General features: G+C 41.1%; 1 protein-coding gene and 1 long non-coding RNA gene across 3 annotated transcripts; one reads left to right on the top strand and one right to left on the bottom strand.

Moving 5' to 3' along the window:
- Positions 1-979: 979 nt before the first annotated feature.
- On the bottom strand, positions 980-25,781 carry eya3 (EYA transcriptional coactivator and phosphatase 3). 2 transcript variants are annotated; one of them, XM_051955053.1, is made up of 19 exons: positions 25,642-25,781; positions 21,517-21,612; positions 19,594-19,643; positions 18,802-18,896; positions 18,654-18,734; positions 18,521-18,575; positions 17,484-17,593; positions 17,161-17,298; positions 16,912-16,997; positions 15,603-15,780; positions 14,243-14,412; positions 13,996-14,079; positions 11,632-11,721; positions 10,444-10,502; positions 10,192-10,352; positions 9,955-10,069; positions 9,107-9,228; positions 8,341-8,441; positions 980-6,715 (listed from the first exon to the last, which is right to left on the bottom strand). In XM_051955053.1, the coding sequence occupies exons 2-19, from the start codon at positions 21,562-21,564 to the stop codon at positions 6,635-6,637; spliced, it is 1,824 nt and encodes a 607-aa protein (XP_051811013.1). In that variant the 5' UTR covers positions 21,565-21,612; positions 25,642-25,781; the 3' UTR covers positions 980-6,634. The 2 variants fall into 2 exon arrangements, with proteins under 2 accessions (XP_051811013.1, XP_051811014.1); XM_051955054.1 differs by lacking the exon at positions 17,161-17,298.
- Positions 22,493-22,954, top strand: LOC127535987 (uncharacterized). The gene is made up of 3 exons (XR_007944917.1): positions 22,493-22,560; positions 22,747-22,808; positions 22,871-22,954. It is a non-coding gene; the product is annotated as an uncharacterized LOC127535987 (long non-coding RNA).
- Positions 25,782-26,099: the final 318 nt, after the last annotated feature.

Here is a 26,099-nt window from a genome sequence, read left to right as displayed (position 1 = left end):
AAAATACATTTGACCATATGGATAGTTAAACTTCGTGTCGTCCTGCGGGTCAAATTTACACATTTTAAAGTTCGAAAATGTGGAAAAAAAAAATGTTCACAGTGAAACTTCTGATGTCCACATTTTCAAAATTTTTGGGAAATTTTTGAACATTTTTTGGTGAAAAAAAAAGAAATGTTAAAAATGTTTCTTCAGAACATTCACATAAAAATCAACCAACATCGAGCGAACTTTGCTGGATTTTGGTTGATTTTTATGTGAATGTTCTTAACCCTCCTGCTGTCTTCATTTACAGGCACCAAAATATATTGTTTCCTTGTCTGAAAACAAATTCCAAAACTTCAGTAAAAACATTCTTCAAACTTCTGAAAATTTGCAACACTTTTAGGAAGAAAATTCCAGTAATTCCTTAAAATTCTCCCTATAAAGTTTTATTTTAGAAAAATCCCCCAAATTTGGCAATAAAATTCTTGTAAATATTTTCAAAAAATGAGTAAAAATCTTCCAAAGAAAAAACAACAAAACTTAAAAATATCTAAAGGGATTCCACATGTATATCAGCAAAATTTCTAATTTTTTTAAAGAACATTCACATAAAAATCAACCAAAATCCAGCGAATTTCGCTGGATTTTGGTTGATTTTTATGTGAATGTTCTTGAGAAACATTTTTAACATTTCTTTTTTCCACCAGAAAATGTTCAAAGATTTCCTGAAAATGTGGACATCAGAAGTTTCACTGTGAGAATATTTTTTTTATCTCCACATTTTCAAACTTTAAAGCCGGTCAATTTTGACCCCCAGGACAACACGAGGGAGTAAAACAAGGCAAATATTTGTCGTTTACCTACAATTAAATCACAAGATTAGACATCGACATGTGAACATTTTTAATAAAGACCTGGACATTTAAGGAGGTGTCCCAACTTTTTCACACGACTGCAGATGTGAGTTCGACAAGCAAATAAACACAAAGTGGAGTCTGAAAGTTTTTAAAATGTATTTACATGTTCTTGGGCGTACACAGGAGAACCTTACAGGACTGTGGAGGGAACGTAGTGATTACTGGAATTAAATTAGCTGTGATTATTAGAGTAAGTGTTCAGTTTACAGGCGTCTACGCGACCCTAGATCGCTTCGAAAATGAGATGAAACGCGTAAAAAAAAAAAAAAGAAAACAGACAGAATTTGAACAACAACAACAGTATTTGGCATCGGAAAGAATAAAAACCGAAAGAGGACTCATCTACTGAAGGCCCTTTAACGTTTCACGGACACTTTCCATGAGATTTACTTCAAAACAGACAAAACATGCAGGTAAAGAAATAAACATTCAATAAGATGAAAAGATTCAAAAGGTCTTAACTTTTCTTGGGTTTCTTTAGGTAGTACAACACTGAGCGATCAGAAGCAGCTTCGTGTAAAGCCGCTTCTCACTTCCGCCTTAAAAACACCGGGTCATGATTGTCTCTGAGCGTTTCACAGCCGCTCAATAAACCAGATCTCCATTCAAAAGGAGCAAAACGGACGAGAAACGAGAATGAAAAGTGGAGTTCTGGAGGAGACCTTTACAGTGCAGACAGAACAAATCAAGAAAACTGAGTAACAAAAGAAAATCTTTTAAAAAAAATAAAACAAGCGCTAAAAAGGTAAAATAACACTTTGGATAATAGAAGGATGCAGCGATATACGGATCAAACAAAACACAAACGTACATATTTCCCTTTGAGATTATGATGATGATGGTTAAAGGCACAATATAAATATGCACAGTCACACAAAGTAATTACACAGAAGAACACATTCGTAACGGTCAAGCTGCATGTGTGGAAATATCTTCTTCAGGCTCAGTATTGTTCAGTCGTAAATCTCTTCCTGCTGCTTCCACCGCCCAGAAAAGCCTCCAGATAGAGTCAAAGTAGAGAGTAGGAATCTATTGCACAGTCCTTGCTTTTGGTTTTTCCTCCTCAGATACGACTCAGAAAGGTGTGGATGAAGATTCAACCATTCATCTGGAACCATTTAATAATAATCAGCCATTTTTCAAGCAAAAACACCAGGATTTTATTTAGTTTGACTCTTTGTTTTGCCGTCTTAGTTCTTTATGGAGTTCTGGTCGATATAAAGGCGTCACACTTTCACTCTTTTCTACCATGTTATAAACAATCTTAACTGATGATAGAATCAGAAACTATCAAGATTAAATGAAAAGTTTGGGATCACCCAGGCAATTTCATGTTTTCCATGAAAACTAAGACAATATACAACTAAGATAGCTTTGACTGTTTTTACCATCTTTTGCATGACTTTCTGTCCAGGAAGGTATAAACAGTCAAAAATCTCTTAGTTTTATATTATATCTTACATACAACTATATTTTTGACTGTTTATTTTGTATCTTACATGTAACCAAGATATTTTTGACTGTTTGCACCGTCTTTGGCATGACTTCCTGGACATGAGGTCATGCCAAAGACGGTATAAACAGTCAGATATATCTTACCTATATATTATATTTTATATACAACTAAGACATTTTCGACTGTTTACACCATCTTTTGCATGGTTTCCTGTTGTTGCTGAAGATAATCTTTTTGCTATTTATGTAGAATTATCAGATCAAATGATGAGATGCTTCCCTGATTGTACGTATGATTGAGAAGACAATCAACTTCTAAAATGAAAAAATGAATATTTGTGAAGTCCAGCAATGAGGAAACCAACGATATCTACGGTACCGTTCAAAAGTTTGGGGTTGTCCAGGTACTTTCATGTTTTCAAAATGTTTTTCTTTCAAAAGTGTCGATACTTGATGTACACTACCGTTCAAACGTTTGGGCTTTGATGTCCATAAGGGCATTTCTGAATGACCCCAAACCTTTGACCGGTCGTGTCGATCAAGCATCAACAGACACTAAATGACTTGGATCGGATTGGGTGCAAATAAAACTTGATCTGGACATCCATATTTAAAAGCTTAACCTTCTGCCGCCAAAGTTTCACTTTCAGAATTCAACATATTTTTGAAAACTTAAGCGTCACCAATGTGCAAGGAATCTTGGGATAGTCTGGACCACAAAGGATCCATCCGTTGGATCGCTGGGCCTCAACTTAAGGAGATACTTTTCACTGGGCCTGTATGACACATTTATTGGGCTAAGAAATTAAAACTGGAATAATTGGACATGAATTCTGGGTAATTTAAGACATTTTCTTCAAACTGAAAAACATGGCAGTCCAAACAACTGCATCAAACTACTAACTTCTATTCGCTCCAGCAGAAAAATTTAGTGAAGAATGTCCGATGACAAGAAAAAAAAAGTTCTCCAGCAGATTTCTCTTTGCTTGAGCAACATTGTTCTGCAAATTACAAATCACTCACCACTGAAGCAAAGATCTTCGCTCAAAATCAGCCTGACGGTCAGACGGTTAACTTCTGACCTTAAAATGAGCAGATATATATGGCTGGGAAACCGTTCTGCTTCAATCAAAACAAACTTTAGACTGGTCGACATACATGTCAGGTCATTCAGAGCCTTTACCGTGCAATGGAAATATCCTTTAAAAAGGATGTAGAAAGTTTGCAAAAAGCAACTTTTAACTGCTTCATCGTACAGGGAAAAAAGTCCATATGTGCATGTATGGCAGGTCATAATAAAAATTTAAAAACTTTGAAAGAAATTGGGTTGTAGGATGTCGTTATATAGATCCTGGTTGAACGTACACTAGCAATAGACAAACCGTGCCACTGGTCAGCTCTTTCTGAGATGTTTCTGACGGACATTTTATTTGGTTTCAAGGACACTTAGGACTGTGCTCTGAAAAAGTATTGATCACATGTAGGTCAGCTGCAGTACCTGGTTGTTCCACCAGGTGGAACTTCTTCCCGTTTAGCGGAAGTTCATGTTGACAAGCAGAGAGCATTGTGGGAGCTTAGTTAGCCACGGGCACCATGACAAGGACGTCTGTGGAGGTTAATGACCTCCGACTTGAGCTAATAAAGTGATCGTATGCCTGGATCAACTACAACCTTGTGGTATCTAAGGGTAATATAACTACAGTTACTACAACGTCTACTGCACTCAGTATTGATTACTGATTGATAACGCTGACGGTTATCGGTTGATTAAATTATTCTAAACGTACAGCCCTCATGTCAACTAAAGGACGGATCGTTGCAGCTCTAATGTCCTTCAGCCAAAGTGACGTCTTCAACATGTTTGTTTTCAAAAACCTAAAGATCGTCCGCTTTTGGTATTTTTGCTTGAAAAATTATGAAATAGTTTTAGTTCTACCTTGAGGAAATAAAACAATTGGGTCAAAATAAACACCATTTTAGCATCCAGGCTTTCTACTGAATTCTGTGACTTTCCAACCATAAACACTGACGTCAAACAGAAATCCAGCCGAGGGCGTTGGACCAGAAAACACTGAACATTCAGAAAACATGGATCAGTTCGCTTTGTCCTTTTTCACGCCATTAAACAACAGGAACCATCTAAACGTGAAAACTCCACTGTTTCAAAGACAAACCAGTCAACTCTTTCCGAGAGGTTTTTGACGGACGTTTTATGGGGTTTCAAGGACACTTAGGACTGTGCTCTGAGGAGCCTGAAGGTCAGGCTGCAGGAAAATACAAAGATCAGCGTCGCACTACGGTGAAAACCAAGAATCTCCAACATGTCAAGCTGCAAAAAGCTGATTTGTGATCGTGCTTCTGTGGAGTGATTCTTCTCAACTATAAAATAAAACCTCAACATCTGTTGGGAAGATTTACTGAGAAATAACCTCCAGACAACAAGAGGACTGAAGAAAATTGAACCAAAAGTGTTTTTCTTTGAAATACTGCCAAAACTTCATCATTTATCAGAACCAGAAAATGTACAAACATACACCACTGTTCAACAGTTTGGGGTCATTCAGACAATTCCATGTTTTCCATGAAAACTCCCACTTTTATCCATGTGCTAACAGAACTACAAGGGTTTTCTAATCATCAATGAGCCTTTCAGCACCATTAGCTAACACAATGTAGCATTAGAACACAGGAGTGATGGTTGCTGGAAATGTTCCTCTGTACCCCTATGGAGATATTCCATTAAAAATCAGCTGTTTACAGCTAGAATAGTCATTTAGCACATTAACTATGTCTACACTGGATTTATCATTTATTTAATGTCTTCATTGAAAAAAAAAAGATTTTCTTTCAAAAAAAATAAAAAAGATGTTTCTAAGTGACCCCAAAGTTTTGAATGGCGGTGTACAAACATAAATCATCGTTTGGTTTTCATCTTTCTGACGGATCCTAATCAGGTCTAACCTACGGTTCTTTGAGAAGTTTAACCAAATCGAATGTCTTGTTTAAAAATTCAACAAAAAATAAACCGTTTGCATTGAAAAGATTCTGCAAAAAAGCAAAAATTCTGCTCTGTTCTGCTCTACTATGGAGCTTTTATCGACTCAGCTGCTGCCAACAGTCATGAGATAAAATGAGGAACTTTCTGGTTGAACTGCAGGCCGTGTAAAAGCCTGGGAACAAACTAAAGATCTGAAGTAGTAAAATATCTATCATATGTGGAGCCAACATTTATATCCAAGTGTTGACAGAACCCGTGAAAAAATGTTGTAACTTTCTGTTTCCATAGAGCTGCAGGACTTTATATTACCGTGGGAAAAAAAACGCCCAGAAACTACTCAGAGTTTAAGAAACTAATTCACAACCTTTAGCTGTTTCAAGTCTCTGATGGGGAGACGGTGGTGTTGAAACGTTCCTCTGTTTGCTCAAGTAAAGGCTTTAAATTAATCTGTGAGCTTCAGTCTGGACATTTCAGGTCATCAAGCTCAGAAGCAGCAGATCCAGATCCAGTCAGCTGTTTTCAGTGGATACTGTTTAAAGCACTTTCTTTGTTTGGAGCTAAACAGAAACAAGATTCACTTCAGTTAAAATGCAGCTGATTTAAGGATCAGGTTTTGACGAGAAAGAAGGACAAACGTGGAGAGGAATGATTTTCACTGGACTGCGACGCTGTTCTAAAACCCTGTTCACTGATAATAATACTTAAACTACTGGGGCAGAAACTCCAAACCACAGAGCAGCTTCTTCCACAGGTCTGTGGTCACAGCACAGCATGGTGGATGTTTCATGACACGTCTGATGTTCTGCACACGCTCAGCGACCACGGATCACTCCACCCACATGTCTGCTGATCGGCTGACGGAGGCTGTGGTCTGCTCAGGATGAAGTCACGCCATTGAGAACCGGCTTCAGCTTAACGGCGACACAAAGAACATCAGATGAAGCAGAGATCAATGGAGGTTTGATGACTAAAAAAACGACAAGTCTTCTGAAAAGCTTCTACAGAGAACAGAAAGACAGGGATGAAGTCGGCTGCAGGACGTTTTCTGAAGAGGAAATAAAAATAAAGGCCGTGGAGAAGGAAAAATAAAAAATAAAGTCATCCCTTCTGTGTCCAGATCAGTGCCAGTCAGGTGGAGAGGTTAGCTGCCGTAAAGGAGGAGCAGGACAGAACCTAAATCCAGGCCGTCCCTCAGAGAGAGCGGCTTTCTATCAGCTGTGGAGGATTCGTTTCTCTAAAAGTCTCCCACGTTCTTCCCTTTTAGCCACATTCAGCTCCTTTACAAGAAGTCCAGTTCCAGCGCTTGGTGAAGAGACACCAGGTCGCCGTGAGTGGAGATCCTCCAGAAAGGCATGTTGTGCTGCACAAAGACGAGACGACAGACGATTCAGACTGAGAGAAGGTCAGGAAGGGATGTAGGATGGAGGCAGTCAGTACGTTTATATGCAGTCAATATTCGGGTTAAGGTCAATATTCCGGTTTCTGAAACATTTGGAATAACCCGTTTACATGGATAAACAGACAGAGTTAGTCCTGTTTACATGGTCAGCGTAATCAATTGGGATATTGACAATGGCATGACGCAAATTGCGGTCGGTATCTCAATACTTTCTGCCGTCAATGAAAGACATTATATTCATGTCTTTCACAATGCTAATACAGTAGTCCGTTTCCTCCTCGCTCCAAAAGTGTGGCGCTGTGCTGCTGCGTGTGGGTTTCACCATGTCTGTTTACCTCTCCTTGTGTATTTCCGGTGGGTCGGGCACCAGAGGCGGCATACAAGTAGTTGCAGTACTCAAAAGACCAAGATTCCTTTCGGATGAAACATGCGCAGAACGCAAATTACTTTTCCTTTCTATCGGGATATTCCGATGCGCGTTTATATGATGAGATATTCGGGTTAGAAAAGGAGTAACCCAGGGGTCTTATTCGGGTTTTTAAAAACCCGAATATGAGCATATTCGGGTTTTTGCGGGTGTTTACATGGCCGTACGCAACCGTGTTATTGCTAATATTCCGGTTAAGAAAGGGTTTTGACTGCATATAAACGTACTGAGTGATTCTGGAACAAACGGGTTGAAAACATGCTGCAGTGTTTAGAAAAACCAAACCTCAACTCAACCACCAAACTACACTACCGGTCCAAAGTCTGGACACACCTTCTCTTTTAACGGTTTCTGCTTCGTCTCATGACTATTTCCACTGTAGATTCTCACTGAAGGCATCAAAACTACGAATGAACACAGATGGAATTATGGAATAAAAAAAGTGTGAAATAAATCCAAACATGCTTTATATTTTAGATTCCTCACTTTGATTGCTGCTTTCACACTCTGGATGAGCTTCATGGGGTGGATTTGATTACAGAAACAAGTCTTGCTTTTCTTTTTTGTGTGAAACAGGAATCGGTGGAAGCAACCTTTGTGCCTGTTACTGACCATGGAGAGGAGTTGTTCTGAAGGCTTCTGCTCGTTGTCTTATGCTGGACAGTGTTCACCATGGGGAGCTCAGATTCATTATCTAATGTGCTCTATTCTAAAGTTAACTGGACATCTTTAAGTGTCAACGTCTCAGTCATTGGTGTTCATTTACAGAACCATTCTGGGTTTTGTTCCTTCCTATTTGTCTTGACTTTTAACAAGGAAACAAGGAAGTAATAATCTCCCATCTAAGGATACTCTGCAATTTGTCCCTAAAGTAAAACCTGAACTGGCCAAGAAGGTTTTCTGCACCTGATGCTTGGAATTAATTCTATCTAAACGTCAAGCCCTTGTTCCACTGAATGAGTTGAAAGCTCTGGTGTCTACCCTGACAGTCTACCTGGTCTGTGAGCAAGTTTTCATTATATCTGCTGTTTTTAATGTGACTATGCTGATGTTTAGTTGGCTTCACTGTTTGTGTGCAGACAGACAGAAACTGACCTAAAACTCTGTTTGACTTTGCTGGAAAAACACACAAAGACGTCAGAAGCGAGCAAACATTCACCTGTTTTGCTGCGAACTCCTCGTCTCTGCCGTCACCGATCACCACATACGTCACTTTTTTACCGAAGCGAGAGACGATCCTCTCAAAGCAGCTCTCCTTCCCTGCATTAAAGGAACCCATCAGAAGAAGTATTAATATTAATCATAACAACTAGAAAAGCCCTCAGAGAGATCAGTCCTCCTCCAAGGCTGCTCATTCCCCCATATGTCAGAAATGCAGCTTTAGTTTATTAGTTATTGATGATCAGAAATCACAGCAACATAGAATGTGTCCCTTTAACACAGATGAACCCACAAACTAAATGACCTTCCTCTGAGTACAGGCGTGTGTTCTGCATGTGTACGTTATGTACGGATACCGGATCACGTGACCTAAATATGTAGCAGGAACTGATGGGACTCAGAAACACCCCCACAGTTTAATCAGCTGTTCCTTGGATCATTTCTGATGGATTAGTCCTGATAAGTCCTCAGAGGTGGATTTGTAGTAGGATCACAATCAGCTGATGTAGTGTTCACTGGTTGTCATGGTTACAGTGACGCCGTGCTGCTATCTGGTAATGATACAGAAATCTTTAACTAATCCATGGATCCAGACTATAAGCTGCATCACTGCCAGAATCTGATCACTTGGTCCTTGAGTCATTTCTGAGCTTCACTGAACATTTCATCTGAATCTGTTATTCTGTTTTTGAGTGATGTTGCTGACAGACAGACAGACAGACAGACAGACCAATAAAGAACAGATTTAAATGCTGTCAGTGTACCTATTTTTGTGGCGCTGAAGATGTTCTCGATGGGGAAGACATCTCCCAGACCGTACAGCAGAACTTTGGCCAGAGCAGGAACCAGCTGAGTGGTGGTGACCAACACGTTCATACACTTCCCCCTGGTGGTGGGAGTCAGCATTACACTCTGATAGAACTTTGTTTATACTATACTACATATAAACAGGCAGAAATACAGACTCAAACATGAAAACATTAAAGGTTCATCGGTAAAAAAGCCTTTTTAGAGCCTTGTTTAACCCTCCTGTTGTCCTCATTTACAGGCACCAAAACATATTGTTTATTTGCCTGAAAAAAATCCAAAAATTCAGCGAAAAAATTCCCCAAATTTTTGAAAATTGGTGAAACCTTCAGGAAGAAAACTCCAATAATTCCTTAAAAGTTGTTTTTTTTTAAATCCCCCAGATTTGGCAAGAAAATTCTTGTAAATATTTTCAAAAAATGAGTAAATGTCTTCCAAAAAAATCCTAAAAGTAGCTAAAGAGATTCCATATATAAAGAACATTCACGTAAAAATCAACCCAAATCCAGACAAATTCATTTTTTTTGTGAATGTTCTTAAACATTTTTAACATTTCTTTTTTTTCCCACCAAAATGTTCAAAGATTTCCCAAAAATGTGGACATCAGAGGTTTCACGGTGAAAATATATTCTTTCCCACATTTTCAAACTTTAAAACGAGTCAATCTTGACCTACAGGATGACAGGAGGGTTAAACATCCGTGTAGATGTGACACAGATCTGTCGGCCTGTGAGGTGCAGAGGAGAGCATTTCATTTATCCTGCCTGCTGGTTTGAGGTTAAAGAATAATAAGTGTTGCTGGAACCTGGACTGGATGAGCAGCAGACTCTTCAGCGCTGTGCTGAGCCAGGCGTCGGTGACGTTCTCGATCTCAGACTGAAGCCTGATGAGCAGCTCCCTCTTCATGGGACTCAACAGGCCTGAAGAACGACAGCAGGAAGTCATGCAGAAGCTCCATACAGCTAGGTTTGGGCTCACATCTGCTGCTGCCGACGGTTCCACCCGACGACGGAGGTAAACATTTAGCTTGGTCCAAACTCACCCCCAACGTTCCTTTTGTAGCTGTTGTAGATCTCTTTTAGCCGGCGGTAGCGGAAGGCCAGTTTGCGCATCCACTCCACGCCTCCCTGGACTCCTGTGGTGGTCCCTGAAGCTCCTCCACCACTGGGACCATTAAAACCGTCCGCCAGGAAGTTGTAGTTACTGAAGAGCAGACGAACAAACCTGAGATCAGTCTGAGGCTGATGAAGCTGGAGGACGACATGAAGAAATCAGAGGACAGTTTGAAACCCACCTCAGGTCCTGTCCGTTGTCGTCAGAAGCTACATCCTCCACATGGACCTGATCGCACTCCTGGAAGGAAAAATAAACAGAAGTATGATACATGTTTAAAAACCAAACATTCACAGCAACACCTACTGAGTGTCTTCTGAACAGCTGTGAACGGTGTTGAATACAGATACTATGAAAGTACGGAAACACCCAGCAGTTAAAAAATAGATTTCTGACGATTCTCTTCGTATTACCACCGTGTTCCTCTACGTCAGGGGAGTCAAACTCATTGTAGCTCAGCTCATACAAGCACAACTCCTAATGGTTCCTTTCTTTTAGTGCAAAAAAGAACATTCTGAAAAGGTTCACATTTTAAGAAATTATCTTTTTACATTCATCCTCAGTTTATCATTTCCACATTACAACTTCCAGATCACAGAGTGTCTACAAAGAAACACAACATTTAGTCACCTGGAACTGAACCATGGAGGATCAGAACCACAGAAGAAGATTTAAAAAAGCAACAAAAACCAGACAAACTTACAAAAATGAGACACACAACGACAAAAGAGAGAAATAAAAATGAGACAAATGACATGAAACAAGACAAAAAAGACAAAGTTTTACAAAAAAAGTTACAAAGTGACAAAAAATGAAAAAATGACAAATAAAGCAAATCACAAAATGAAAAATATGAGGCAAAATCTAAATGACAAAAACCAGAAACAAAAGGAAATCAAAGCATGAGGCAAATGACAAGTCCGACAAAACAACAAAAAAGACAAACTATTACAAAAAATGAGACACAAAACGACAATAGAACAAAGAACAATCCAGTATTTTACTTTCTGATCTAAACAACTTGTCATGATCTGGAAATGATTTTAAATTTATAGTTTTACTAATTTACAATCTGCAGTTAATGTCTTCTCTGTAATTTTTACACTTTGAGGGCCGGATTGGACCCTCTGGAGGACCACTTTTGGTCCATGGGCCTCATGTTGGACCCTCTGGAGGACCGAAACCTGTCAAACTTGAGGAGTTCTGAGGAAAATCAAACCAACAATCTGAGAAAAATGACAGCTGCTTCAGCAACAGTTTCAGCATTAATGTGGTTTTACTTTTTTATTTGGATTTCTCCAGAACTCTGAGGATCAGCAGCTGCTCTGACTAAAACTGAAAGCTGGAATCTAAACGTTCTTCACCGTACCTCCAGGTCGTTGAAGAACAGATGAGTGTCGGCCAGCTCGAAGATCAGCTCCTCCATCTGCAGGCCCAGATTCAGCACCGTGGCCGGATCCTGGAAAACCAGACCCAGAGTCAGCTTAAACCCAACAGACCCAGAGTCAGCTTAAACCCAACAGACCCAGAGTCAGTTTAAAACCAACAGACCCAGAGTCAGTTTAAAACCAACAGACCCAGAGTCAGTTTAAACCCAACAGACCCAGAGTCAGTTTAAGACCAACAGACCCAGAGTCAGTTTAAGACCAACAGACCCAGTCAGCTTAAACCCAACAGACCCAGAGTCAGCTTAAACCCAACAGACCCAGAGTCAGCTTAAGACCAACAGACCCAGAGTCAGTTTAAGACCAACAGACCCAGAGTCAGTTTAAGACCAACAGACCCACAGTCAGTTTAAGACCAACAGACCCAGTCAGCTTAAACCCAACAGACCCAGAGTTAGTTTAAGACCAACAGACCCAGAGTCAGTTTAAGACCAACAGACTCAGAGTCAGTTTAAGACCAACAGACCCAGAGTCAGCTTAAACCCAACAGACCCAGAGTTAGTTTAAGACCAACAGACCCAGAGTCAGTTTAAGACCAACAGACTCAGAGTCAGTTTAAGACCAACAGACCCAGAGTCAGCTTAAACCCAACAGACCCAGAGTCAGTTTAAGACCAACAGACCCAGAGTCAGTTTAAGACCAACAGACCCAGAGTCAGTTTAAGACCAACAGACCCAGAGTCAGTTTAAGACCAACAGACCCAGAGTCAGTTTAAGACCAACAGACCCAGAGTTAGTTTAAGACCAACAGACCCAGAGTTAGTTTAAGACCAACAGACCCAGAGTCAGTTTAAGACCAACAGACCCAGAGTCAGTTTAAGACCAACAGACCCAGAGTCAGTTTAAACCCAACAGACCCAGAGTCAGTTTAAACCCAACAGACTCAGAGTCAGTTTAAGACCAACAGACCCAGAGTCAGTTTAAGACCAACAGACCCAGAGTCAGTTTAAGACCAACAGACCCAGAGTCAGCTTAAACCCAACAGACCCAGAGTCAGTTTAAGACCAACAGACCCAGAGTCAGTTTAAGACCAACAGACCCAGAGTCAGTTTAAGACCAACAGACCCAGAGTCAGTTTAAGACCAACAGACCCAGAGTCAGCTTAAACCCAACAGACCCAGAGTCAGCTTAAACCCAACAGACCCAGAGTCAGTTTAAACCCAACAGACCCAGAGTCAGTTTAAGACCAACAGACCCACAGTCAGTTTAAGACCAACAGACCCAGAGTCAGTTTAAGACCAACAGACCCAGAGTCAGCTTAAACCCAACAGACCCAGAGTCAGCTTAAACCCAACAGACCCAGAGTCAGTTTAAACCCAACAGACCCAGAGTCAGTTTAAGACCAACAGACCCACAGTCAGTTTAAGACCAACAGACCCACAGTCAGTTTAAGACCAACAGACCCAGTCAGCTTAAACCCAACAGACCCAGAGTTAGTTTAAGACCAACAGACCCAGAGTCAGTTTAAACCCAACAGACCCAGAGTCAGCTTAAACCCAACAGACCCAGAGTCAGCTTAAGACCAACAGACCCAGAGTCAGTTTAAACCCAACAGACCCAGAGTCAGCTTAAACCCAACAGACCCAGAGTCAGTTTAAAACCAACAGACCCAGAGTCAGTTTAAACCCAACAGACACAGAGTCAGTTTAAACCCAACAGACCCAGAGTCAGTTTAAGACCAACAGACCCAGAGTCCGTTTAAGACCAACAGACCCAGAGTCAGTTTAAGACCAACAGACCCAGAGTCAGTTTAAGACCAACAGACCCAGAGTCAGTTTAAACCCAACAGACCCAGAGTCAGCTTAAGACCAACAGACCCAGAGTCAGTTTAAACCCAACAGACCCAGAGTCAGCTTAAGACCAGCAGACCCAGAGTCAGTTTAAACCCAACAGACACAGAGTCAGTTTAAACCCAATAGACCCAGAGTCAGTTTAAACCCAACAGACCCAGAGTCAGCTTAAACCCAACAGACCCAGAGTCAGCTTAAACCCAACAGACCCAGAGTCAGCTTAAGACCAACAGACCCAGAGTCAGTTTAAACCCAACAGACCCAGAGTCAGTTTAAAACCAACAGACCCAGAGTCAGTTTAAACCCAACAGACACAGAGTCAGTTTAAGACCAACAGACCCAGAGTCAGTTTAAGACCAACAGACCCAGAGTCAGTTTAAGACCAACAGACCCAGAGTCAGTTTAAACCCAACAGACCCAGAGTCAGTTTAAAGCCAACAGACCCAGAGTCAGTTTAAGACAAACTGCTTGTATGTTGTGTGTTCAGAGGAAAACAAACCTTTCCAAACTTCTGAGCGTAAGAGCCGGTGAGCAGCGAGTGAAAAATAATGATGGTCTCATCCAGATCCCACAGGAAAATACGCTAAAAGTGAAAACATTACATCCTCATTAGCACATTTAACTTCCATTTTTAGCTTCCAGTCTTATGAACATTTCATTGTAGGACCATGACAATGAAAACAACCAAAACCATGAACATTTAGCAGCAGAAGGTGCCAGAATAAAAAGTTGGAGCTGCTGGTTACCTCGAGGTCAGTGTCGGTCGGTGGGCTGCTGTCCGACTTCTTGCCCTTCCCTTTGGATTTTCCCACAGAGTTCCTGCGACCGACCTCGTCCTGATCTCGAGCTCCAGCCGGCACAGCCACGTTGGTGGGAAGAGCTGCTCCTGCCGGGAGGTTCTCAGGCGGAGACGCATCTAAACACAAGACAGGAGTCACAAATTAAACATCTAGTAGCTTAGATCCTCCTCTGACACAGTAAGGAGGGTCTACCATAAACAGTTTAACATTTAACAGCTCAGTTTGATGAACCAGAAGTAAAATTAGAGACATCACCCAGGGCTGAAACGATTCCTTGAGTTCTTCGAATACTAAAATTCCTTGAGGCAAAGTACTGAAATGAGGCTTTGTTTAATCCACTCCATACTAGACCCCAGGTATGTACAGATGTCTGACTAAACACTGGAAATGCATATTAACGCTACATACAACAGATTCTGGTGCAACTACAGACTACAGGTGAAGCTACGCTCTCAACTAACCAGTAGAGTGCTTAGGTCGGCGTCCAGGGGTGACTGCCACATTCCCAAAAGAAAGTCTGCCTTCTCTCAGTCAGCCTTTTCTTACAAAGCCATCAAGGAATGGAATGGGCTGCCTGATAATTTTAAGAACATGGCAGATTTCCACAGCTTTTCTCGGGCTGTTAAAAACTGGCTGTTTGATCATCAGTCCTGTTCGCATTAATAATACCAGACGGGTATTTGGCCATCAGATGATACCCTCGTGGGTACCATCTGATGGCTGCCAGACTATCAGTGTAAAAATAGTACAGTGTGTATTTACAGTACCAATCTGGTATAGAGCTATCAGATGCTACCCTCGTCTGTACCATCTGACAGCTACCACCTTTAGGATCTACGAAACTATTGTTTCGCATACAACTCTGCACTTTAACTTTGTACTTTTGCACTCTGTTTTTGTCATTTAAATGCACTTTAAATATATTGTAATTGGTTTGAACACAGTCTTCCTCGTTATATTTTTGCATTTTGATAATTGTTCTATAAACCAACAACGTTGCATACATATTTGTAAATATTTTAAGATTGATTTTGATTTTGTTTTGCTTTGTTAATGTAATGCGTTTTATATGCGTTGTTTTAAATAATGAATGTTTTTTATGGACCAAGGACTACAGATGGAAATTCGCTTGAAGCTAAATCTGGTGCAGCCATCTTTTTAATGTAACTGCACGCTGTCCTTTTTCAAATAAACTTGAAAGAAAGAAAGAAAGAAAGAAAAATCTGCCCAACAAACACTGATCAGAAGTGATCACAGGTTGGTTCTGCAACAGCGTCATGACGTGCAGATAAAGAACAAAAACCACCTCTGGGAGGAAGTCCAGCTGAAGCCGCCTCCTCCGACTTCACCGCTGAATATCCGGCCGCTCCGACACCAGCGCTGTGCTCATCGCTGCTGGGCAGACCGGCAGGAACGTAACTGGGAGGCAGACTGTAGTACTGGGAGAACTGGCTCTGACCCAGAGAGTTATAGCTGCTGAACTCCTGCAGGGGGACAGATGATTACTGGTAGCGGTGGCAGACATCCTGCACAAATAATCCCATCATTAGGGTTCTGTGTCAGAATCAGATTAACCTGGAAAAGCATCGACTTCGTTGTTAGACCCGGAACTCTTAAACTTCTGCACACATTAAATATATTTCAGCACCATTTATCTGATCTTATTTTGTGCATCACTATCATGGTCTAATCTCCTGTTAGGATGACAGAGGTTGGACCTACACTCCTCCATAAGTGGGTTAAAAATGACCTTTATAAGAATCATTGTGGGGTTTTTGCATTTTTTTTGCCATTTTGGTTCAGAATAATATTTGTGTTATTATTTGTATTATATTTTTGAATGATTTCATGTTTAAAATATGCTTATTTTCCCCTTTATAACAGATTTGGAATATTTTGGCGATTGAAAATAATGAATTTTGCACAGAACAGCAACAGAAGAATGTATATTCAGTTATTATGATCACAGGTTTATTTTCACCGTTTCACAAAATTAATCTGCCAACCAGCTTGCATCAATAACCTTACATACTACGGCTAAAAATATTAGATAATTAACAGATTTTCATTTGTAAAGTTCTATTTATGCTGCTGGTGTTGATTTAGTTTGAACATGGAGCATTAAAAACTCAAATTCCTGCACAGTGGTGAATTTTATGCACCAATATTTGCCTTTTCTACATCAACATGAGATGAAAATGTCTTTATTTATGTATGTTTTAACAGATCATACGTGTTTCAGTAACGTTCAAAACTTTTTGCACATTCAAGACAGATCAGACAAACATTTTCACCATAAATGGATGCAAAAGAAAGGCAGAAATTTGTGCCAAAAACCTGTAAAACCAGTTTAGAGATAACTTAAATCAGTTTGATGGTGACTTAAACCATTGTTTAGGTAAGTAAGCGCTCTCCCGTTCAGTGCTGTGTGTGGTTGAGTGTAGGTCAGATATATCACTGTGCATCGTTACTGTGTTGATCTAACGAGATCTACAGCTGACAGCAAGTCCTACAAATAGATCTACACAGCGAGCGGACTGTCTCGGTTGAGTTTCCCCGCTTCCACCACATCCCAGCAGACATCCTGAGGCCCACTAACTAACTATCTAACCAACCTGGTGTGCTGCTGCTGTGGAGGCCGTGGTGACGGCTGTAGCTGACGGGATGTTGGAGTAGACGCTGGATGTTGTAAAGCTGGAGCCTGAAACAGAGACACTCTTTACAACGGAGCCAAAGATCACAGAAAAAGAATGTTTTCATGTTTTCTGAAGAGAAGGAAGCTGCTGCAAGTCCTCCGCTGTGCCTGTAGCTGAGGAACTTGCAGCAGGGTGCAGCAGTATCTGGTGAGGCAGGGTGCAGCTTGCCTTGGCTGGGGTATGAGTAGTGCAGCTGGCCGGGCTGGGTTGAGGTATATGCGGTGCTGAAGCTGAGAAACCCAGGCTGGCCACCAGAGGGCGCCTCAGGCAGCCCTGTCTCTGTTTTTATGCCTGGCCACATAGCACCTGAAGACAGGAAGAGAGCAACGGGAGCAGAAAGTAAAGAGGCGGCGACAGGAGAAGTTAAAGAAACCTCCGGTGTGTCAGAGCAGAGGTAAGCCGAAGCACAGTGAGGCATGAGAAGCAGAGTAACGGAGGTGTGCTGCTGGTTTTAGTGGACAGGCCGTTAGAGAGGAGGAGGAAGCACTGACCGAACGGTGGGAGGCCGTAAGTCTGTCCGGTCTGAGGGAAGGCCGAGTAGACGGTGGACTGAGCCAGAGGAGGGAAGGAGACCTGGCCGGTGTAAGACGTCACCGCTGGGCTGGAGGAGAGGAGCTGAGGGTTAGAGGCTGCTGCTGAACCAGAGAAAACATGGAAACCTGGAGAGTCACTGCACAGCTTTTTCTAAACACAGGAAGTTTATGGAACTCTGAACCCTGTGCTTTGAAAGGCAGAGTGTGGATTTGAGGTCCTGCATCTTCATGGAAACAACACAACCTTGTTCCCACTGACATTAGCAACACTGAAGAAAATGCTGACTGTAGACATTTTTAAACCCAATACAAACTGTGTGCTTTGCATAACTCTGTTCATCAGCTGTAGAAGATGTTTCACCACACTGAATGGATCTAAACAAAACAACCTGCTCCTGTGTTCACTGTTTCTGAACCATGATGCATTTATTTATTCATCCAGTACCTTCATTTTACCGTCTCCGGTCATCTCCATTTTGTATCTCGTTGTTTTGCATCTCGTTCTAGTCGTTTTGTGTCTCACTTTTGCCGTTCTGCGTCTCATTCTTGTCGTTTTCCGTCTCATATTTGCCGTTCTGTGTCTTGCATTTGTGGTTTTGTGTCTTGTCGTTCCGTGTCTCGTATTTGCCGTTCTGTGTCTCATCTTTGTCACTTTGTGTCTTGTTTTGATATTTTCAACACATTTGGAGTAATTCTCCATGTTTCCTCTCTACTCTGCTCATCATCAGTAGAAAGATGTTTCACCTTGCTGGATGGATCTCCAACAACCTCCTCCTCTGTTTCTGAGCCATGCTGCATTTATTTATTCATCCAGTAGCTCTGATTTTACTCTCAGTCTGTTTGTGGAAACGCTGCCTAGCTAGCTCTGATAAATGGAGTCATTCTCGCTATTTTTTTAAAGATAACGCTGCTTTTAAACCTGCTGGTGTGTTTAGAGCTCAGAGGGTTAAACTGCTTCACACTAGAACACGATAAATGAGAAGAAGTGAACCTACCTGCTTCCCTGATAAACCTGCTGGGTGTATTCAGACGTGGCTGTTGTGCCAGAGGCTGGAATAAAAATAAAACAGCTTCAGTTTTAGTGTTTAGTTTTATTTACAGAGCTGTTCAGACCGTCTGTGTTTGTACCTGAATGAGCGTACGAGCTAACGGAGTCGCCACATGTTTGAGACGCTGCTCCTCTGTCTGCGCTGGACTGCTCATGTTCACCTGCGACCAGAGATAAATCAACACCACAGCAGCATTCGGGAGGTTTTATTTAACGTTTTCCACTCACCTGGATCGAGCTGTGCAGAGGACAGAGCAGAATACGAGCCGTCCTGCTCCGATGAAGCTAAAACTGCAGCCGGACTCCCATCGTCACCCAAATTACTGAAAGAGAAACAAGAAGCCACTGGAATTAGAGAATTTCTGCACCTAATCTGTGGCCGTCTGAGGAATAAACAAACATCGTGGAGGAATAATTTCTTCAATAATCCCATCAAAAGTCTAGATTTTCCTCTCAGCATCAGCTTAACCCTTTAAGCTTCAGTGTACCGCCGGCGGTACACCTACTAATTTGCATAGGAATTTCAAGAATGTCCGACGGCCGCAAACGCGCTTATACAAACACTATACGCCGATGGAAAGCTTAGAATCTCATGAATCCGCCGGTATAAACCACTTTCAGATGTGATTACCACAGCGGGTGAGAAAAACACATTTGTCCGACAAAAACGAATATTCATCCATCCGTTCTCTATACACGGCTTCAACGCACACAGCGCAACTCACATTTCCGGGTTTATTATTACACACAGAAAAAAAGATTCCACAAAAAACGGCCATAATCCAACCTTTTACATCAGACGACACAAGCCAGTAAACTATTTTGTCCAAAACATGTCCTGAAGTCGGTATAAAATCCCCGAATCGGTCGTTTTCAAGTTAATGCACCTCCCGATGCGCGTCCAATATTCCCCGTATTTTTCGTAATTTTTTTATTTAAAAATAGAATATTAGCGATTTTTTTGTACTGAAAACGGCTGGAATTGACTGAAGCTTAAAGGGTTAACAGATGAAAACCAACCTCTGCTCCTTCTCCAGTCCACTGTCGAGCTCAATCTTGGCCTTCTTTGCCTGGAAATGCACAAATTTACAGAAAAGGTTTTGATTCTATCTTGTCTGCTGCTGCACAGATATGACACACATTTTATTTTCTCTTAATATTGGAGCTAAACTAAGTCATATGAAACTAAAAACGATGGTCAAATTAGCTTTATATGAACCAGACGGCAAAAACTGTCCGTGTAAAACACGAATGCAAAAATAATTCAAGAACACAGACTGTACTTGGTCCAAACTACAAATGATAAAAACATTAATAATGTGTTGTGTAAACGTCTGCTCTCAGAGTTATATAAAACATAAAATGAGCAGTAAACAGGTCAGACACAAATATGAAAGTCTGGCACAATCTGATGTGCTTTCATGCACTTTTTCTGCTTTTCTTTCCAAATTAAAAACTGATTACAGATCAGCAGCCTTTAATATTTCATTATTTTTATTATTAACCAACTCAAAGGGATTTTACAGTTTGCCACAATGAAAACATAACGTCTGAAAGATGCTTTTTATGGAGTAAACTATTTATAAATGCGTGCAAAAATGGCTGCTTTCATGCAATTACCCTTAGCTTCTCTAAAAGAAAAGTCATTGAGACACAGACTGGAAAGCTTTGCACAACGTGATGTGTTGCAAACAGTTAAATTACTTCTTTTTTTGCACCTTTTCTGCTTCATTTTCCAAATTAAAAAGTAAAATCAGATGACAAATCACCAATATTTTACTGCTTCTATTATTTAACCAGCTCATTTGGATTTTGCTTCTTGCCAAAATCAAAACAGAACGTGTTAAAGATGTTTATTATGGAGTAAAATATTAAGAATTGTGTGCAATCCCCCAGCTTTAGTTTCTCTGAGAGAAAAGTGACTGAGACGCAGATTGGACACAAATTTAGAAGCTTTGCACGACCTGCTGTGCTGCAACATTACAGATAAACTACTCATTTTTGCACATTTTCTACTTTCCAGAGCTTTACTTTGACCAATACTAATTTACCAGGCATTTCTATTCTATACTTTCTATTATTTAACCAACTCTTTTGGATTTTGCAATTTGCCACAACAGAATATAACGTCGTAAAGATGCCTTAGGTGAATTTGAGCCAACTGTAGGCAATACTCTGAAACATTTTTGAAGGGTTTCTGTCATTTTAAAAATATATCTCCATGTTTTCAGACTTTTTCCTCTCTACTAATTCTGTGTCTGTTTCTACAAATAGTGACTTTGAATATGAGTACTTCCATGTTTCCATCCTCTACTCTGCTCATCAGTAGTAGAAAGATGTTTCACCATGCTGAAAGGAACTCCAACCACTTACTCCTCTGTTCACTGTTTCTGAGCCGTGCTGACTTTATTCATCTTTTGTCATCTCTGTTTTGTGTCTTATTTGTGTTGCTGTGTCTCATTCTTGTCATACTGCGTCTCGTTTTTGTCATTTTGTTTCTCTTTTTGGTCATTTCGTGTCTCATTGAGATCATTTTGAATCATTTTTAAGTCACTATTGACTATTTTATGTGACTTTATATGAGTTTAAGCCTTAAGCAATATTTTGAAACATTTTTGGACACATTTTGAAAATATATAACCACGGTTACAGCCTCTGTTCTGCTTATCATCTGTAGAAAGATGTTTCAGCATGCTGATTTTGCATTTTGCCACAACCAAATGTAACGTCTTAAAGATGCTTTTTATGGAGTAAACTATTTAGAAATGTGTGCAAAAACAGCTACTTTCACTCAGTTGTCCTTGAAACTTTAGCTGCTGTAAAAGAAAAGTGAATGAGATGCGATATCTGCATCACCGTGCAACAAACAACTCTTTTCCAAATGCAGCACAGATTAGAATTTGGTGTAGCAGTAAACATGCACAGTTTGCCGTCTGGACTCACCGGCAGCTCCTGCGAGTCGTCCATCTCTGCAGCAGAGCGGCCCGACATGTTTGCACGCTCAGCCTACTCTCTGCAGCCGGAGAGCCTGTCAGGACCCTGCAGACACAAACAGCAGGGAAATAATGGCAGGAGAGCGGCCTTATGTAGCTTCCTGCTGCCCCAAAAAAAAATCGATGGACCCCTCCCCTGCCATGGGCTGACCAGAGGAAGTGGGCCAACCTGGTCTAATCTCCGGCACGAGACCCTGCAGGTGAGGCACGTGTGGCGTTATCCAATGTCCCGGCGCTCTTTGTGTTGGCCGTGGGATTAAGGCTGCGTGCCGCCTTACATATGACCTAACCTACATTCTAGGAAAACATACTCTCCTGAAGCTTTAGCTGCTCAGGTGCAAGCTGTCATATCAATAGATGCCCCTGGGGGATAAGATCTAATCTCGTTGTGTCCGCTGCTCACTCGGCCGGCCTTTCCACCACAGCTGGAGGGACGGAGCATTTATCTGACTGACATAATGTAGACACAGAGGGAGAAAATAGGTCAGACGGCAAACTTAAAACCACCACCCATGCGCCACTTGGTTGCTAATCAGAAGCGTGCCACCTCGGCTGGTCGGATCCTTCAAGCACTTGCATGCAAGATTCATATCAGTGAACTCAAAATGAAGTATCAAATTTGAAGCAAAATAGGTTCTTCTGACAGCAAATTAACCCACAGAATTTTAGATATTTCAACCAAAGTGTGCGCCACTTTAAGACGCGAGAACATCTTCGACTCTTAGACTGCAGCTTGTTTTTAAATTAGTAATCATTGATCAAACCAGAGAATCACAGATCACTGCTGCTACTGCTTATTTCTGCTCATTTAACACACTAGAAATTCTTGAAATGATCAGTAACCGAGCTGAGGCTGCACCACGAAGCAAAATTCACGTTAGCAGGTTTGTTGAGCCAAAAGTCATAGTTTTCTTCTTTTTTAAACCATCTCGGTCTCCATGGTAACTGATGCTGCAGAGCTAGGTCTCCACGGTAACTGATGCTGCAGAGCTAGGTCTCCATGGTAACTGATGCTGCAGAGCTAGATCTCCATGGTAACTGATGCTGCAGAGCTAGATCTCCACAGTAACTGATGCTGCAGAGCTAGATCTCCACAGTAACTGATGCTGCAGAGCTAGATCTCCACAGTAACTGATGCTGCAGAGCTAGATCTCCACAGTAACTGATGCTGCAGAGCTAGATCTCCACGGTAACTGATGCTGCAGAGCTAGGTCTCCACGATAACTGATGCTGCAGAGCTAGGTCTCCACAGTAACTGATGCTGCAGAGCTAGGTCTCCACAGTAACTGATGCTGCAGAGCTAGGTCTCCATGGTAACTGATGCTGCAGAGCTAGGTCTCCATGGTAACTGATGCTGCGAAGCTAGATCGCCACGGTAACTGATGCTGCAGAGCTAGATCTCTACAGTAACTGATGTTGTGGAGCTAGAGCTCCATGGTAACTGATGCTGCAGAGCTAGATCTCTACAGTAACTGATGCTGCAAAGCGAGATCGCCATGGTAACTGATGGTGCAGAGCTAACCTGCTCTGGAGAAGGTTCTGTTCAGAGCTTGGGATTTAATTCACGTTTCTTGCAGCAGTTTGTTTCCTGATGATTCATTGTGGTTTCATCTGAGCTGTAGGTTATTAATCTGTACGGTTACAGTGATGTGTGTTTCTGGGAGCACATTTTGTCTAATTAATACTTGAAGCAATGACGCAGCAACATTCTGTTTGCAGTCAATTCAGAATTCAACAGCGAGATGAAACGCCTCCTGTCTCACCTAATTCCATTTAAAATGCTCTGGATGCATTTTAAAATTCTCCACAGTCTGCCTCTGCTTCACATTTTGGAACTTTAAACCCTCATTCTGCACCTACAAACCTCAGATCAGAGTATTAGCTGCTGATAAGTCTCTCAGTCCAGGTTTAAAACAAACAAGACCACGTTTTTAACATTTTTATCCCAAAACTCTGGAAAAGGCAGTCAGTGTGTCAGTTCTAAGAGCTGTTCAAAGCCCACATGGACAGAAAAAAAAATTATTTCTCCTGTTTCAGAAAGCTGATTGTAACTCCAGTTTTGAAAGGTGCTCCAGGAATACAGTTAATAATTTTTAGCATTAATCATTGTTTTTGGGGGTATTGTGTGGGATTTTATGCGCCTGCTCCTTTTCTCCTGGAATAGCTGGTAGTCAAAACTGGCAACTCTAGTTTGGCTCAGTGGTTGGAAAAAATGTTTTGCCAGTTTAAAAGATAATTACAGCTGTAAACCAGAGGAGTCCAACTGATCCTAGTCCAGGTTCCACATCCATCCAGTCTGATCTCCAGTGGACCGGACCAGTAAAACCACAGCATAATAACCACAACTCCTAATGGTTCCTTTGTTTTACTGCACAAATGTTCACATTTAAGGAATTCTCTTTTTACTAAACATCATGAACAACCTGAAATTTATGAAGAAAAACAAATTCAGTTTCATCAACATTCATCCTCAGTTTATCATTTCCACATTACAACTTCCAGATCACAGAGTGTCTACAAAGGAACACAACATTTAGTCACCTGGAACCACAGAGGACTTTACATTTAAAAAGACAAACACAAAAACAAGAGAAAATATTACAAAAATGAGACACAAAATGACAAAAAAAATTAGACCGAGGACATAAAGCAAAACAAAAACAAGACAATAAATGACACAAGAGAGACAAAAAAAAGACAAAACAAAAATGAGACAAAAACCAATGAATAAAGCAAAACAAAATGACAAAAACAAGACAAAAACACACGCAAAACAAAAAGAAAACACAGAACGACAAAAACGAGAAACAAAATGACAAAAACACGAGACAAACAACAAAATTCAGTCACAAACAAGATTAAAAAAACAACAGAAACTATATTATAAAAAAATATTATAAAAATGAGAACACCAAAAAAGAGACAAAACAGTGACAAAACAATGGACAATTGACAAAAACTACATAAAAAATTACACAAACAAAACAACAACCTGAGACAAATGACAAAAAAAGACAAAATAAAACAACAAAAACAAGACAAAATATTACAAAAACGAGACAAAACAACAGAAGAACAAAGAACAATCTAGTATTTCACTTTATGATCAAGCAACTTGTCATGGTCTAAAGGTTATTTTAAATTTATAGTTTTACTAATTTACAATCTGCAGTTAATGTCTTTTCTGGAATTTTTACACTTTGAGGGCCGGATTGGACCCTCTGGAGGACCACTTTTGGTCCACGGGCCTCATGTTGGACACCTCTGATCTAAAGCGCACAAGCACGACTTTTCACATGATTCTGACTCTGCAAACTGTCATCAATAATATTATTTCTAAGACATGGTTTGGTTCAGATATCCTGCATTCAGTGGGGCAAAAATGTAGAATACAAAGAAAATGGGATGACCTCACATTTTGTATTCATTTTGTTCTGAAACAACATAAAAAGGTGCAACTAAGAGCTCAAAATCTACCTATCCGGATCCTAAGACCTCTGCAGACCGCATTAGCTCAGGTAAAGGTGTGTCTGTGTCACCAGCTAGCCCACCACCGTTAGGTTAGCCGCATCCAGCAAATAGCCGGGGACGGGACTGCTGTGAAGGTGAAGCCAGCCAACAGACTACTTCCTGGAGAGCGATGGCTTCAGTTTAAACGCCCTGAGCATTATTAACCTCAACATACAAACACAAACAACTAGTTAACTCTGACTACCAACTGAAGAGGGCATAAACAGAGCGCACAGGACCAGCATTTAGACGCCACCATGTGAGCTCCTAAGCTAACTAAGCTAGCTAGCCGTTACGACTTCCCCTCACCTGGGTAACTATTCTTAAAAAAAAAAAGAGAGTCCAGTCCGCTGTCGACTAGGTAAAGTTCACAGGTCTGGAACCAGCTTAGGTGGACGGAGTTTGGCCCGGCCCTGAAAGTTTCCCGCTCCAGAGATTAGTCGGGGCCCAGCAGCCTTTGAAGTGGATACAGAAACGGCAGTGTGTGGAAGAATCGACCGAGCCGCTGACCCGAACCCAGAACCGAACCGTCCGGACACACAGAGAGGATCAGAACCGGTCTTACCATTGAAGGAGGGAAGCAGGAGCGCCGTTACGGAGGTTTTCTTCACCGGGATCCACTCTGACAAGCTTTGTCTGTTGTTAGGGACCACTATTTGGCAGGAAGCGCTCTAGTTGCGGGGCCTACCCCGCATGCGCGAACCGTGGTTTCACAGTAAGCTATTTTGTTTGGCGCCACGAGAGGCGACAGGTGCGACAGGTGAGGGGGAAAACTGCACGCATTTGTCTTATGGACAGGCCAGCCCGCTTTTTAGAGCTGTCAAGTTTCTCTCAAGGTTTATATCTGCCAGTAACTGCCCTGTAATGTCCAACAACTACTTGAAAATGAGTACAAAATGGTTGCTTGTGAATTAGTTGCTTTACCTAATTTCACACAAGTTTAGGCTAAGATTCAATTTCACCTTCATCTTTAATAAAATTAATTAATAATAAAATTAATACTAAAAAAATAAGAATAAATAC

Source organism: Acanthochromis polyacanthus, chromosome 11 (assembly GCF_021347895.1).
Source record: "Acanthochromis polyacanthus isolate Apoly-LR-REF ecotype Palm Island chromosome 11, KAUST_Apoly_ChrSc, whole genome shotgun sequence".
Taxonomy (NCBI): domain Eukaryota; kingdom Metazoa; phylum Chordata; class Actinopteri; family Pomacentridae; genus Acanthochromis; species Acanthochromis polyacanthus.
Note: the sequence above shows the minus strand (reverse complement) of the source record. Positions and strands in the feature narration are given on the sequence as shown.

Excerpts from the sequence above, each read along its gene's own strand:
- eya3 (XM_051955053.1), bottom strand. The coding sequence starts at position 21,564 with ATGTCGGGCCGCTCTGCTGCAGAGATGGACGACTCGCAGGAGCTGCCG. Across the intron at positions 17,299-17,483 it reads TTACGGCCTCCCACCGTTCG|GTGCTATGTGGCCAGGCATA; the intron begins GTCAGTGCTTCC and ends TCCTGTCTTCAG. Across the intron at positions 16,998-17,160 it reads CTACTCATACCCCAGCCAAG|GCTCCAGCTTTACAACATCC; the intron begins GCAAGCTGCACC and ends TCTCTGTTTCAG.